Below are 17771 nucleotides of genomic sequence, written 5' to 3'. Positions count from 1 at the left end.
GTATCGATTATTCTCGGATATGCAATCGAAAGAGAATTAGCGAAAAGTCACGGAGGCTGGAAATCCAATACTGTCGCAGAAGGTTATGTTCTGTTACTATAATAATTAGCGTTAGTTGTAAATAATATTCAAATAAATTCAATTTGTCATCTCGTTTTTCAATGTCTAATTTAATTTCAATGTTATCTCTGTAGGTTATTATGGCCTAGCAAGGTCAATGTGGACATATGTTCCTCGGAAAAAATTAATACTTTCGCGTCTGCGCACATCTCACAACATACGGGACATTGCTCCAGGTCAGATACAATAAAATTAATAATATCAAGTTAGAAATATTGTCGAGCATAAAAAGTCGTATGAAACTCGCCTATAATGGTAATTAAGAAGCTCGTATGGAAATTATGAAATTCGCTTGCGCTCGTTTCATAAATATCCATACTCACTTCTTAATTACCTTCATTATAGGCTCGTTGCATAATGTACTATTATGTATGCATTTCGAAAAAAATGGCCAAGAAAATAACTATGATCAATAATATTATTCGAAAAAATAACAAGGAAGAGAATTTTGGGAAATGATTAACCGTATAATGACAAAATAAGCGTTCGTTTTTCCTCATCCGCTATTTTGAAATTTGCATGATCCTCTACTGACATAGTTATATTGGGAAGTAAATCGAACTTAAACTTTTGGGCAGAAGTATTATCACTTCAGTCCCAACGCAGGATTAGAAATATATACATATCAAAAACCACGATTAAATATTTCTACGACCTCGCATGTTTTACCCAGTTTCTTAGTAAACATTTCGGGCTGGGTTAAGCTTTCTGTAATTAATAGTAAATGTATCGTCATTCTACAGTTCTCAATCGCTTCAGTTTATCTCCAGAAGAGTCAACATTTAGACAATGAAAAGTTAATCCTATCAACTTATACGTTACGCGGCAGTTCATGCTTATTTCTGCGTAGAAATGCCGGAAGGAAAAGCAATTCTATCCACCAGGTCTGCTCAACAAATCCATCCGGACCCAACTCCCTATACATGCACCCCATTTCCTACTGCCTTTCAGTGTCCTGTTTCTTCTTTCCTAGGAGTCTGTTTGTGTATCATTTCTGTCCGGAACGCAACGCTCCGTATTCTTGTCTCTTATATGAGCATATCCGCATGAACAAGATAATCTATCTTGTGGAGTCGCAGGAAACAAGACGTCTGCTGTGTGCAGATATGGAACGAGCCATGTCATCCTCGTCGCGAAGCAAAGAAAGTGCGCCACAAGTCCGAAGCATTGAATTAGAAGCCATATAGACCGAGAAATTGTGTGAAGTCTTACTGCCGAACTTGTTTTCAAGGAAGCCGGTCTCTTTAGTAACATTCTCGTTCCTTTGTGTGCCAGTCTTCCCACACGTAACTGAGATAGGAAATTGAATTCTATAGGGTTCTGCATTCATATCCACTTATTCGCAGTTTTATCCTTCTATCAAACGTACATCTGTCCATCTGTCCATTCATCCATCCATCGCCCTCGGTAGCGCAGTTGGTATAGCGCTGGCCTTCTATGCAGGTTGAGGGTTCCATGCCGGTCGAGGTCGATGGCATTTAAGTGTGTTTAAATGCGACAGGCTAATGTCAGTAGATTTACTGGCATGTAAAAGAACTCCTGTAGGACAAAAATTCCGGCACACCGGCGACGCTGATATAACCTCTGCAGTTGCGAGCGTCGTCAAATAAATCATAATTAGAATCCATCCATCCATCCATCCATCCATCCATCCGTCCGTCCGTCCGTCCGTCCGTCTATCCATCCATCCATCCATCCATCCATCTATCCATCCATCCATCCATCCATCCATCCATCCATCCATCCATCCATCCATCCATCGCCCTAGTTAGCGCAGTTGGTCAGTTGGTATAGCGCTGGCCTTCTATGATCGAAGTTGTGGGTTCCATCCCGGCCGAGGTCGATGGCATTTAAGTGTGTTTAAATGCGACAGGCTCATGTCAGTAGATTTACTGGCATGTAAAAGACCTCCTGTAGGACAAAAATTCCGGCACATCGGCGACGCTGATATAACCACTGCAGTTGCGAGCGTCGTTAAATAAACCATAATTAGAATCCATCCATCCATCCATCCGTCCGTCTATCCATCCGTCCGTCCATCCATCCATCCATCCATCCATCCATCCATCCATCGCCCTAGTTAGCGCAGTTGGTCAGTTGGTATAGCGCTAGCCTTCTATGATCGAAGTTGCGGGTTCCATCCCGGCCGAGGTCGATGGCATTTAAGTGTGTTTAAATGCGACAGGCTCATGTCAGTAGATTTACTGGCATGTAAAAGAACTCCTGTAGGACAAAAATTCCGGCACACCGGCGACGCTGATATAACCTCTGCAGTTATGAGAGTCGTTAAATAAATCATAATTAGAATCCATCCATCCATCCATCCATCCATCCGTCTATCCATCCGTCCGTCCATCCATCCATCCATCCATCCATCGCCCTAGTTAGCGCACTTGGTCAGTTGGTATAGCGCTGGCCTTCTATGATCGAAGTTGCGGGTTCCATCCCGGCCGAGGTCGATGGCATTTAAGTGTGTTTAAATGCGACAGGCTCATGTCAGTAGATTTACTGGCATGTAAAAGAACTCCTGTGGGACAAAAATTCCGGCACACAGGCGACGCTGATATAACCTCTGCAGTTGCGAGCGTCGTTAAATAAACCAAAATTAGAATCCATCCATCCATCCACCATCCGTCCGTTCATCCATCCATCCATCCGTTCGTCCATCCATTCATCCATCCGTCCGTCTATCTATCCATCCGTCCGTCTCTCCGTCCATCCATCCGTCCGTCTCTCCGTCCATCCAACCGTACGTCCACCCGTCCACCGTCCATCCGTCCTTCCATCCTTCCATCCATCCATTCTGAGTCGGAGGTTTCAATGCCTACATGGAATTTAGTTACACTGATTTGCTAACAGGGGGCAGAGGGACAGGTTGGGTAAGCGCATTGCATCAAACGCCACATATTATGCAACAAAGATATTACTAAGACGCGAGAGAGGAGAAATTTAGTCTAGAGGATCTAATTTAGGCTTAGAAGTTATTAACGTGCCGGAAAACTCCGACACGGGACACGCGGCTTAAGGCTGGTTCACAATAAACCGGGAACGGAAACGGCAACGAGAACGAGAACGAGAACGAGAACGGAAATATTGTAAAATTAAATTATTTAAATGTGAGCATTCACAATAGTTAATTGTGAATGATCATATTTAAATATATTTTATTTTAACAATATTTCAGTTCTCGTTCTCAGTGTAGTTTCCGTTCCCGTTTATTGTGAACCAGCCTTTAAACTCCTTCCCGGAAGATTTGCATTACAGATTCTTGTGTTCTGGAAAACCAATCGATCCAATACGGTTTGAATCCGCAACCGTTGGGTCTAGAGGAGAGCGCTTTACCCATAGGAATGTAAAATAATAATAATAATAATAATAATAATAATAATAATAATAATAATAATCGGTTGAGAAGCTTCCGTCATCTAGTCTGCTTTCAAAAAACTGAACGTTAGAATTCATAAAACAGTTGCCGGTTGTTCTGTACGGTTGTGAAACTTAGACTCTCACTTTGAGAGAGGAATAGGGGCTAAGGTTGTTCGAGAATAAGGTGCTTAGGGGCTAAGAGGGATAAAATTATAGGAGAGTGGAGAAAGTTACACAACGCAGAATTACAAGCAGTGTATTCTTCATCTAACATAATTAGAAACATTAAATCCATACGCTTGAAATGGGCAAGGAATGTGGCACGTATGGGTGAATTCAGAAATGCATATAGAGTGTTAGTTAGGAGACCTGCGGGAAAAAGATCTTTAGGAATACCGAGACGTAGATGGGAGGATAATTTTAAAATGGATTTGAGGGAGGTGACTGGATTAATCTTGCTCAAGATAGGAACTGATGGCGGACTTATGCGAGGGCAGTAATGAACCTCCGGGTTCTCTGAAACCCATTTGTGAGTAAATAATAATAATAATAATAATAATAATAATAATAAAATTAATAATAATAATAATAATAATAATAATAATAATAATAATAATAATAATAATAATAATAATAATGGACCAAAAGGGTTCCGAGGCTGCACTATATATTTTAAAAGGGAATCCTCGATAGGAAAAGGGTGAGAAGCACTGACAAATTATTCAGAATTAATGAGATTAGATTATAATTTGACGACAATGGAGTAGTGGCTGAATGGAGATGACAGTAAAACGAATACACGCAGACACAGTGGCGCTTTCTCTGTCAGAAATCTCACAGAACGAAAGACGATGGAATTCCGCTGTTTTCATTGAGAGGCCCTTAGCTGATTGAACCATGACTGGGCACGTTCTGTATCAGAAAGTGTACCGATTCACCGCAAGCGCATCTTCTAGTTTGCTTCTGCTCGCTGACGTATGGAAATGAGACAGAGTCACTTGCAGACCTCTGAGCTATAATTTTAAGTCTGGGAAAAGCATTAATTCCCTTAGTTTATTTGTAAGCTTGGGCGAAGAAATCTTTGCAATTTACTTCAACAGTTTGTTTATCCAATGAAAGGGAATCATTTGACTAAAGAGAAATGTTGCGTCTTTGCCTACAGTTCCTGGGCTTCTGTTTGTCTCTTATTCATAGAAGATGCGTGGCGATGAGATTCCTTTAACAATTACGATAAAATCTAGTACCCAGGGAAAATACAAGCTCCATCAGCTTTCAAAGTAGCAGAGAGCTCACTACGTATGAACTATGACATCTGTACTACACTTTGAACTTTCCACACTTTTAGCTTCATTGTTAGGAAGCGTTGGTGTAAACACAAGCATTTCAATAACACCCAGAAACTCGGTTCTCGTCAGATTACCCGGTTTATTTCTAATGTAAAGAAATATGTGAAGAAATCTCTAAATATTCAACGTCATTGACTAGTACGTGTGTTTCATTTTGCAGTAAAAGCAATAGTAGTTCAGTGATAACAGTAGCAGTAGTAGTAGTAGTTTCGGTAGTAGAGATAGTAGTAATTAGAGATGAACAAAACTAACTGCCGCTCTCGCTCGCTGTGTTCGTTGCATTTGTCTTTCGAGTCTCGTCTCGAGTGGCCTTGTGATGGCGCGACAGCCGACTGCGATTCGGCCCACCCTCTCGGCCCAGACCCGAAACGAACGCTCTGTATATACCTTCGGAATAGATTGTACGATACACATTTAGTATCAACAAACTTAATTTTTAACAAAATTTATATCCACCGCTGTGGAGTAACGGTTAGCACGCTTTACCGTGAAAAAATCAGGTTCAAACCCTAGTTGGGACAAGTTATCTGGTTGAGGCTTGTTCAGGATTTTCCCTCAATCCGTTAAGAGCAAATGCTGCGTAACTTTCGGCGTCAGATCCTGGACTCATTTCGCTGGCAGTATCACCTTCATCTCATTCAGATACTACATAAACAAAGCAGTTGATAAAGCGTCGTAAAATAACCAATTAAAATAAATATGATATAATGCTTTACTCAGACGGACAAACAGATGGAGACAGCACACCAAAAATCACTTTCTGGATAACAGATTATGGAAACATGTAGGGTAAACATTGGTAATTTCGTGGCGGTGGTTATTTCGTGGTACTTTTTCTTTGCTCTTTCGTGAACTAACCAATGGTGTTACGAGATTCAAATTTCCGCCAAGGGATAGCATATGTTATCCGGTTTCCAGAAACATACAGCTACGCTTTGTGTGACTATTGTAGCTACTTCAGTGAGCTTTTATGTTTGGAGAGAGCAAGTTAGCGTCGACTTCTCAGGCGTACAAATTTTGTGGATGTTTGTAATTACATTACAGGCTTATTACTAAAGGCAAGCATATGATATTTGGTACAGTGATTTATTATATCTTATTGAAATTTTAGGAAATGTTTTTGGAATTTTAGATACAGCTGTAGTCGCCATATAGGCTTAGCTTTACTGATAGAAATCTTAGCTGTTTGAGGCGAAATTTTGTTGAACATTAAGCGTTACATTTTATACTATTTTAAGAACTGTATTACAATACGAATTTTAGAAATCTGAAGGTAAGATGTGATAACAAAGAAGAAAAGGGGGACGCAATGGGTTCAGTGTAGCTTCTGTTTGATTTGTTATCATGCTAAGTGCCAATGATAAGTGCTAGATGATTTACTTGCAAGAAATATGACAGAAGATGAAACATGACTCCACCATTTTGGACCGGAGACAGAGGCAGACAATGGAGTGGCATCATGCAAATTCACCAAAGAAATATAAATTCAAAAGTGCACCTTCGGCAGAAAAAGTTATGGCTACTGTGTTTTTCGATTCAGAATGACTCTTGCTTGTGGACATCAAGCCACACGGAACCACCATTAATTCTGACGCGTATGTGGCAACTCTCAAGAAACTTCAAGCTCGACTGAGTCGTGTTCGACGCCATCGGGAGAAGCAGGGTGTTCTGCTATTGCACGACAACGGACAGCTATATGTCAGTCACAAGACCAAAGATCAGATCAGAAAATTCGGATAGACAACACTGAAACAACCGCCTTACAGTCCTGAACTGGCACCGTGCGATTACCATCTCTTTGGTAAACTGAAGGATCCCTTCGCGGAACGAGGTTAGAAGATGACTCCCTTGTGCACGCTGCTAAAGAGTGGCTCAGACGTGTTGGTCCAGACTTTTACCGTGCTGGTCGACAGGCCCTCGTTCCTAGGTTACGTAAGGCAGTTGAAAGGGACGGGGATTATGTGAAAAGTGACATTTTTTCCTAAAGGATGTATTTACATTCTATGAAAATAGCAAAGCTGTAGGATAAAAATATAATTTTTAAACAAATGTAATGCATTACTTTTAGAGTTACCCTAGCAATATAGGCTATAGTAAAGTCCGTAATAAAAGTGTTCACGCTTTCAGGGCAAAGAAGATCCCCTTTTGATTTCAATTTTTACTTTGACTTCATTCTTATTATGTGTTGATATATATTTCTATGTTTTCTTGCTATGAATATTAGACGGAATTACTATGTTTGAAGTCTTGTAACAATAAATGAGAATTTCATTTGACTTTAATGAATTTTTCCACAATTCTTCTACCTCTCACGAAATTATCAACAGTAATCTCACTAGACGTTTTGATTTATCTAGAGAAAATCAAAACTCGAGTGGGATTTAATTGACTATTACACGATTAGAAGAAAGTATATAAAGATTAGAAGTAACGAAGTACTCCAATACAATAAAATATTAATTGACTTACGAAAATACAACTGTCTTCAAATGTATTATTGTACCATCTCAACATTACAAATATTACGCTAGATGCATGCTAGATGGCAGTAGTGTCTTTATACAGACACTGTAATGATTACTATTCAATAAATCTTAATATTAAACAATCTCTGATACGTGACTATCCATAATATCATATAGCAGAAGTTCTTTTTATCCTCTCAGAGCAGAAGCTATAACATAACCTAACTAATATACACAAGTATTAGAAAAGTTTTAATTAACGACGATGACATAAAAAATAAACATGAATAATTTTAAAAGGAATAATTATTGAATGTACAATTTTCAAATTTGAATGTGGTTGGTGGTTCAATTGATGTTATATTGGACGTGTGCGTAATAGAATTGGAACTCGTTGATTTAGGCCTACATGGTGTATTCAACTTATTCAGAATTTCCGAATGAATAATTTTAAAAGGAATAATTATTGAATGTACAATTTTCAAATTTGAATGTGGTTGGTGGTTCAATTGATGTTATATTGGACGTGTGCATAATAGAAGTGGAACTCGTTGATTTAGGCCTACATGGTGTATTCAACTTATTCAGGATTTCCGAATGGTGCTCTTCATTTATTTGTAAATCGGATTTCAGAAGATGCATAGGTATGATCAGTGATTTTTATTAATTCTTGTTCTTGAATGCCAATGCTAGTCATATTTGAAACTGCTGTGCATCGACTGGAGTGGTTTGTAATTTTATATATATTTTTGACGTCCAGACCAGCGAAGTTTCAAATGTTGGCAAACAAAGAAACAAATGCTAGGGACGCGATAAAATTAAACAAATGCTAGGGACGCGATAAAATTAAACAAATGCTAGGGACACGATAAAATTGTGCGATAAGCAGCCATGATTGGTTGAAATACGTCCTTTCGTACCGTTTTATTGGTCAAAAGTAGTATGGCGTAGTAAGAGTGTAATAGTCAATGTAATATCACGCAATTACCAAGGTTATCACGAATTAACCAACCTTTTAGCTTAAGTTGTAAAAGTGGTTTTTGACACTTGTTCAAGAACGTGTCCAATCTTTTATGTCTCCAGATTTGTACATCAAATTATCGTCTTTTAGATGAAAAAATCGGAATCAGGATATATTTACACATTTGCATTTTAAATTAATTTTCATGAAATTATCACGAAATTACCAATGTTTACCCTACTTGCACATAATATTTGTATGTCCTTTATGTTAATTTTCCTAATGTCACAATACCTTCATCATGCTTCTTGTAACTTAAAAAAATTCCTGATATTAAACATTAAATTATACCACAGGTTTAAATTATAATTTACTGCGCTATACCTTGGCAACTGTGTGCTATATCGATCTAACTATTAAAAAAACAGCCGCTGTTTTAATGTTCTCATAAAATACGAAGGAAAGAGCCTATGTAAAGAACTAAACTCATCTTAAATTTCTTACTAATAGCTCGGACATCTTATGGACCATATTTCAAACTAATGAATACTTGTGTTCAGCATTTAAGATCCCGTTTTCTGAATAATTGCTTGAGAAATATTAACGTTGTTAATTGCTATACTTTGGTAAGGTACGCATTATATTCTTACGTCGGTTTAAATCAGAGAGAAAAAGAGACAGATAAAGAGAAAACACATACACACGTACACACGTATAGGCCTAGATGGTTGAAACAGATATACATAATCAAGATATACAGATGAATGGTTGGATGGAAGGATAAATGGACAGACAGACAGACAGACAGATAGACGAACGGGCAGACAGAGAAACAGAGAGACCGACGACAGACAAAGAGATGGATAGATTGACAGACAAACAGAGATATTGATTGACAAACAGACAAATGGACAGACAGACAATAGGATTGGATAGGATTATGTAGGTAGGGTAGACAGACAAACAGACAGACATATAGACAAGATAGATTAGATTGGATAGGATTGGGTGGGTAGGTGGATAGGTAGATAGATAGATAGATAGATAGATAGATAGATAGATAGATAGATAGATAGATAGATAGATAGATAGATAGATAGATAGATAGATGGATGGATGGATGGATGGATGGATGGATGGATGGATGGATGGATGGATGGATGGATGGATGGGTGGGTGGGTGGGTGGGTGGGTGGGTGGGTGGGTGGGTGTGTGGGTGGGTGTGTGGGTGGGCGGGCGGGCAGGCAGGCAGGCAGGCAGGGAGACAGACAGACAGACAGACAGACAGACAGACAGACAGATAGATAGATAGATAGATAGATAGATAGATAGATAGATAGATAGATAGATAGATAGATAGATAGATAGATAGATAGATAGATAGATAGATAGGACGGACCGTCAGACAGACAGACATATAGATAGGTTGATAGATGCGTGGATGGGTGGGTGGACGGACAGACAGACAGACAGACATATAAATTCTTCACTTTTTTCAATTCTAAACTAAGTTGGATGTATCGGACGTGTCGCAAGAAAATAAATAACAAAAAATTGACATTTTTTTCGCTAGCGGCAATAATTTTTTCGGTTGAAATATAGGAGAATTAACTTTGCTGTCTACTGGTGAATGCATGAAATATGCTCACACACAGATGCCTCTTTATCCGGTAACCAAAAGTATAGAAAACGCCGTGTTGTGGTGACAGCCAAGTCCTCGTAGCTAAAAAATGAGTAAGATACTGAGTTCAATATCCGCAACTGTAACGCATAATCCGACCTTACCAACAAGACAGCTATTCCAAAGGGATTAAGTTTCCGCTCAGATAAGCTTCAATACGAATTATGACTTGCAAAAAGTACACCGAAAGTCATTTCTCTTTTCACTGCATCGTAAAGCAGTATTTTCTGAATATGTCAGAACCAAACGCACTAAATTTCTTTGAGAAAAATCGCTTTCACAAGTTTCCAAGTATAACAAGTTTGCTTATTAAATTACAAAGGACTTTTTGTGATAATACACTATCCGAGATAGGCAATGAAATTACAGTTACAGAGAACAGAACTGAGATTAGAGGAATTAGCATTCAAGCCGAGGACAGAATGAGATGTGAAGATACATGATCACAACTTAACAGGGTACTTTAAATGAAATTATAATGCAACGCAGGGAGAACTGGATTAATCATGTGCAATGACTGGATTAAAAATGGATGCAATAAAAGCATTGAGAGAGATCGTCTTCTAGATATACTATAGGGTATTTAATTTAACCTCAGAGTTTCAATAATACATTCAAACACACGTAATTAATACATATAGAAAAAGCGACAGGGGGTTCACAGAATTCCGATTTTTACGTATTTTATTGGTTTGTATTTTACTGATATTTTTATCATTTTATCCAAGTCCAGGATAACAGAGATGATTTGGAATTGAATGGGTTACATCAGCTGCTTGTCTATGCAAATGATGTGAATATGTTAGGAGAAAATCCACAAACGATTAGGGAAAATCTGGAAATTTTACTTGAAGCAAGTAAACACTGTAGAAATACCTCGCCTCTGGAATTCGTTACCTAATGACGTCAGGGACTGCCGGACTTTATCACAATTAAAAAAAAAAGCCATATTTAATGGTTTTTAGGTATTGCTAGAAGATTGATTTGTGTTTTTTCCCCAGATTAAAACTGAAAGTTTCTTGTTTATGTTCCTTAATTAGGTTATAATTAATTACGATACTTAATCACTCATCTACAGTTTGTGTGACTGCAACCTGTGTATATTTCTGTGTGGCTTTACGTTGTTTATAGTGTGATTTTTTCTTTTTATATCTGTTATTGTATTTTTATTTCTGGTAATAAATAAATAAATAAAGAGAAAGATTTTGAAGTAAATTCCGAAAGGACAAAGTATATGATTATGTCTCGTGACCAGAATATTTTACGAAATGGAAATAAAAAAAATGGAAATTTATCTTTTGAAGAGGTGGTAAAATTCAAATATCTTGGAGCAACAGTTTGCTCTCAAAAAAGCTGAACGTTAGAATTTATAAAACAGATATATTACCGGTTGTTCTGTATGGTTGTGAAACTTTGAGAGAGGAACAGAGGTTTAGGTTGTTTGAGAATCAGGTGATTAGAAAAATATTTGGGGCTAAGAGGGATGAGTTACAGGAGAATGGAGAAAGTTACACAACACAGAACTGCACGCATTGTATTCTTCACCTGACATAATTAGGAACATTAAATCCAGACGTTTGAGATGGGCAGGGCATGTAGCACGTATGGACGAGTCCAGAAATAGGCCTGCATATAGTGTGTTAGTTGGGAAACCAGAGGGAAAAATACCTTTGGGAAGGCCGAGACGTAGATGGAATGATATTAAAATGGATTTGAGGGAATTGGGATAAGATTGTAGAGGCTGAATTAATCTTGCTCTGGATAGGGACCGATGGCGGGCTTATGTGACGGCGGCAATGAACCTCAGAGTTCCTTAAAAGCCATAAGGAAGTAAATAAGTAAGTAAGTAGGTATAGGTATATATTTTTATTTTTGTATTTGATATTAAATTACAAACGATTTTAAACCCAATGATGTCCCTAATGAATAAATATTTGTATAATTACGAAGTTATACTCTGTGCACATTGCACGATCTTATTGATGTTCTTGCTGTTACGGTTAATATTGGTAACTAAAATAAGCAAGTAGGTTAGTCGACACTCAACAGATGGAAGCACGAGTCGCTATGGTATAGACTATGTGCAGCATCTAACGGAAATAACTTGAACTGGGTGTTACACTAAAAATGTTAGTATTTCTCGTTAATTGTAGCTCGAATGGAAATGTATTCACGTCAAAAATTTACACAAAGCTGACTCATAATTTATCATTAAACGTTTAATCCTTCAGAACCATTTCAGTTTCTCTATCATGTTGTAAAAAATATAGTTTATAGTTTTCTCAAGATATATAAATCAAGAGACATAAATAAGTGAAATTAAATAAATCGCGACCAAAGAAGAAGACAAACTTTCGTTTTATGGATTACACATAAAACATAATATTATTTATAATTCCAAATCACTATGCTACTATACGTATTAAACCCTCCACCAACTCTACAATAAGGCCTAATACCACCACCACCACCACCACCACCACCACCACCACCACCACCACCACCACCACTACCACCACCACAACTGTAGAGACGTTACTAAATGTCAAACTTGACGGATTCTTGCACAAAAGAGTGCAGCATATATTTATCTATATATAAATATACTAAATGTCGATAAAAAAAAATTGGATTTGACCGGTTTTTGCACCGAGGTCTTCAATTATCATCAGAAGAGCGTATTGTGTGAAATATATTCGTTTTATAAGAAAATTACTGAATGGGATTCATTCCATTCGTAGTTGACAGGAGAGGATAACGCTTCTGAAGCTCGTCTACATTGTTATATCTTTCCTGTCGACTTTCAGCTCACTACTTGCCTCTAAATGCATTTTTATGGAGTACTTATTTATTCATTCATTCCGTTGTCTTTATTTCTTTCGAATGGCTTCTTAATGTTTCTGAATCTAGTTTTTATGATTTCTTCTTTCAAGCGGTATCACATCACATTGGATTTATGTCTGAATTTACTATTTCAGTGACTGTTCAGGCATTGAATATAGGCTAGTTCTTTAAAATATGCTGCAATAAAATCTCTTTTCAGTATCTCATTGTAATATTCATTTCAAACTTCAGAGAGCATTATTTTATCAAAGGAGACGTAGTCAAACTAATTTGGTTGTAGATAGAACATCTAATATTGTCACATGTTTCTTCATCTATTCGTATTTTTTACCATTTCTATTTGTTCCAGATTTTTCAGCCAGATTATTTTTCCAAAAGATCAATCAACGTATTCCATCTTTGTGGAGTAACGGTTAGTATGTCTCATCTTGAAATGAGATGGTCAGGTCAGGGTTCAAATCTTGATTGGGATAAGTAACCTCGTTGAGGTTTTTCCGGGTCAAGGGTTTAAATCCTGTTTGGGATAAGTAACCTGGTTGGAGTTTTTCCTCAACTCATTAAGAGCAAATGCTGGATAACTTTCGGCGCTGGACCCTGGACTAATTTCGCTGGCATTATCACCTTCGGAGACTAGATAACTATAGCCTTTGATAAAGCTTCGTAAAATAAACCAATTGAAAAAAGGAATCGTGGTGAAGCAAGAAATGATTAATTGCCAATATTTTCGGTCTCCTAAAAACATCTATCTTTGATGAAACCATGCACAGATCGAAAATCTATGAAGACACAATATGAATACTCGTATAAAAATTGGATTTTCATTAAAACCACATACCGAAGAATATTAATTCGACTATTAACTGTTTAGGGTCTATCAGTGTATGTACAGCGAATTCTCTTGAAGTATGTTGAATCTTTCGTACACTGCTTTTAACACTTGAATATAAATAATTGATTGAATGGCGATCTTACTCGTATTAATTATGTAAGCATTTGCGGCTTACACCTGTTTCGGTGCTACTTGACACCACCCTCAGAGTCTTCTGTGTCTCCCTAATCAAATACTCAACACACAGATCAATTTCAGAACACACACACTATTTGACACAACTCTTCATCACACGAACCCATCCACACAACAGGCAGCAAAGTTGAGATGACGCCGAGACACAGAAGCCTCTGAGGATGGTGTCAAGTAGCACCGAAACAGCTGTAAGCCGCACATGCTTACATAATTAACACGAGTAAGATCGCCATTTAATCAATTATGTCTCTTAAAGTACTGTTCAGAGTTTGTTAACATTAAGTATCTACGAGTCAATTTGTAAAGAATGATATACATGGGTTATAAAAAATTACGAACACATTAATTGGGCTTTATTTGAAATAAAACGCAAATAATTCTGTTCAAATTCAAACTCAAGTAATTTTTTTTTTTGTTCATTGGTACGCCGTCTGACTGACTGTTCGTCTGTGTACAACGACTCTCATTTTGTTCACATTTATTATTTACGAGTATAATTATTCAAGAATTATGAATATGGAAAGTAACAATTTAAGTAAAACTTAATGACTGTTAATATAAAATCGAATACAATGTAAAAATCGTCAGACAATTTTCTTAAGTAGACACGTTACTATTATTTTTACATTTAATAAAAAATTCACAATAACTATTTTTCGTTACAAATTATTTTAAAGTCCTATGATGAGTAGGCACGAAAGATTCGGAGAGTTTCTCATTCTTAGGAGGAATTTTAGCTCTGTTATGAAAACGTCTGATTATATCGCAGGGATATAAAATAAATAGGCCTACTTCAGTAAAATAAACTTACAACTTTATGACAAAGTTAACAATAAATTACATAAATTCCCTCATATTCTCCTCATTTCACAGTTATTCAAGTCTCGTGCTTTGATAACCAGATGTTGCTTTATGATTCTGAAATATTTGCAGCTTCATATCTCGGAAACTGCTGTGAGCTACTGGAGTCATGTCAATTGATGTCCATTGACGCAAGTGCGCGCTTTAGAGCTCAGGAGAGCCTGAGCGCCTTACAGCGGAAAGGAAAGAGACAGCCAAAGAGATAGTATATGCCGCTTGGTCGAGCTATGCACAGGGATGGCCAGTATTGATTCAGTGGTTAAAGAGAAGAGAACGTATTAAAACTGTATCCATGTTAATTTTTAGATTTGTCTGAGAAGTGTAAGTGCATTATAAGGATGTAATTTTTAACTTTAATGCTCATTTTTCTTAAGTTTGTTTTTTTTTTTTTTTAATTCTCAACTTTTTTTATTGAAAAGTGAAATTTTCTGTTATAGGCCTATTTATTTAGTTGCCTTGCAGGTACTGAAACAATGTTTTCGTAAGTCTAATATACCGTAAATGCGTATTACTGAAGGTAGTGTAGGATATTAAAAATGTTGTAAATATTCGCATGGAAAATGTTTGTAAGGAAATGAATTAACAAAGAAACTACTGTTACATCATAAGCGAAAGATATGTGCCCATGTGTTGTGAAAATGATAGTTCTATAGCTTCTGCAGGTTTAGAGAAAATAATTTAATATTCTGATGATAGGAAATTGCTCACCAATATCACCTTAAAAGCATAATACAACAAGAGTTTTTTTTATGGAATATGAGTTACTTTAAAACATATACAGTACCTAGGTAACTTTGCTTTGTACTATAATATTGTTTTTATTAGTTATTGATTTCTTTTATAAGGCTAAAGATACCATTAATATCAATTCCAACTTATCATGTCATAGTCAATCTCTTTTGGGGGGGGATATCACTTTCTTTATAAATGCTGTGTTTCATCCACTAATATAGTACAGTATAGTTGTACTGCTATGGAATTAATGTGAATATTTCTTCTTAACTTTTTATTATGTTAAGGAGACACTCAACTATATTTCGGAACTTTTTTCCTATTTGACCAATCTTTTTCAAATTTGGAGAAAAAGTTTAATATACACATAGAAAGTAACATGCAAAATCTGAGCTCATTAGATCAAATACTTTTCAAAATAAAAAATATTTCAATTTTTAATCAATCATTAATTGAAATATCACTTTTAATTATCATTTTTTATTTTTTGGCTTTGTGAATTTGACTGTGACTTCTCAATGAATAGGGGAAGAATTCTGCATATTGATTTAGTTCTGTCACTTAAATTAGTGTAGAAATTTAATTTTTCATTTCTATGACACTTTTTTCTCCAGTTTTTAAGTTGAGTGTCCCCTTAATAACGTTTAAAACGCAACTGCAATATTGAGAAATTGGTGTTAGTACCTTTGTTTTACAGACAATATAGGTAATATCAAGCAGAAAGAAGCCATATAAAAATAACGAAATAAAATTTCACGTTCCGTTTGAAGTTTGTGCACCACTGTTTCCTTAATCCAACAGGCTGCTTATTTCTCCTTCCATACCTAGCGCTTGATGCCCGCGCACGACGTCAAGGTCAGAAAAATGCGCTTACTTTGACATCACTGACCTACTGCTTCATATTTCGATATTTGCTGCTCAATTATATCGGCGAAATGCCCTCTAGAATTATTTCCTTATATAAATTTAAAACAACATAAAACAGTTACGAATACATCACGATGACAACATTCAGAAAAAGGTATGATTCAAGCGACGTGTCAATTACCTGCAAGAAGCCTCCACGTCCTTCTTGGAACTGGGTATGCCGGTCATCTCGGCCTGGTCCAGGATGGGCGGCAGCTGCTCCAAACACGCGCGCAGAGTCTTGCTAGCCTCGCAGTTAGGTTTGCTGGAGAATGCCGTAGTTGTCGTCATGGCTGTGGTCGTCATGATCTCATTGAGAGGTGACTGGTTCCACTCCTCATTCTCCGCCGACGCACATCCAAGCAGAAACACTGAAAAAAAAAAAAAGAAATTTTTGTTAGTAGCCTATACGATATTCATAATTTGATTGCTATGATTGCAATGGTACTATTACTGTATTCACGTCCACTGTACGGACATTGCGGGATGCAGAAATGTAGGGAACATAGGGAACACAATAGAAATGCATCTACATTTGAGATGGGCAGGGCATGTAGCACGTATGGGTGAATCCAGAAATGCATATAGAGTGTTAGTTGGGAGACCGGAGGGAAACTGGCCTTTGGGGAGGCCGAGACGTAGATGGGAAGATAATATTAAAATGGATTTGAGGGAGGTGGGGCTTATGTGAGGGCGACAATGAACCTCCGGGTTCCTTAAAACCCAGCAAGTAAGTAATAAACAACAGGTCCCTAATAGAAGCAACAACAATCAAATTGCTTTGCTTGCAAATCGGAGAAATCATATTAAAGAAATTACCCTCAAATAAATTCACCACATTTTTTATTAGCTCTGTGCAAGAGGTAGTATCAACGTTAGAAACAATATACTTTGCATACTTCCACTCAGTAATGAGTTTTGGAATAATATGCTGGCGAAACTGTACAGATAGTAACAGTATATTCCTACTACAAGAAAGAGTAATTAGAGTAATAGTAGGTGTCAAATCTAGGGAATCGTGTAGAATAATGCCCATGGCTTGTCAATGTAATATGTTTTAATTAACAAATTTCCTCGTATATAATCGTGATAACTTTGTAACTAATTCAACAGTTCATACCATAAATATTCATCAAAAAATGACTTTCATACTCCATCGGCAAATCTATTGTGCTATCAAAAATGAGTGCGTTATATGGCAGTAAAAAATTTTAGTAGCCTCCCTAAGATTATAAAAATCAAACTGAAAATATAAGATTGTTATTGGGGTCAAATTAAAGAAGTACCTAATTTCTCACGCCTTCTATTCTATAGATGAATTTATGACATTCAACAACGCTGCATTAATATTAAATTTCTGTCTTGTATTAAGTATCGATACTACCCTCTTGTATATTGTAAAACTCTTCTGTATATATTTCAACTAAACTGTCACTATAATTAAGACTTTATAGTAGCCTACTAT

At 36.8% G+C, this 17771-nt stretch overlaps 1 protein-coding gene across 1 annotated transcript in view; it reads right to left on the bottom strand.

The window, feature by feature from the left end:
- Positions 1-17771, bottom strand: part of LOC138704705 (uncharacterized) — a 597313-nt gene that overhangs the window by 191195 nt on the left and 388347 nt on the right. The window contains exon 2 of the mRNA XM_069832845.1: positions 16449-16677. Within this exon, the coding sequence (XP_069688946.1) occupies positions 16449-16677 (229 nt within the window). The remainder of the gene's footprint in view (positions 1-16448; positions 16678-17771) is intronic.

Source organism: Periplaneta americana, chromosome 8, assembly GCF_040183065.1.
Source record: "Periplaneta americana isolate PAMFEO1 chromosome 8, P.americana_PAMFEO1_priV1, whole genome shotgun sequence".
Lineage (NCBI taxonomy): Eukaryota > Metazoa > Arthropoda > Insecta > Blattodea > Blattidae > Periplaneta > Periplaneta americana.
The sequence above is the reverse complement of the archived record's forward strand: the minus strand, read 5'-3'. Positions and strand labels throughout refer to the sequence as shown.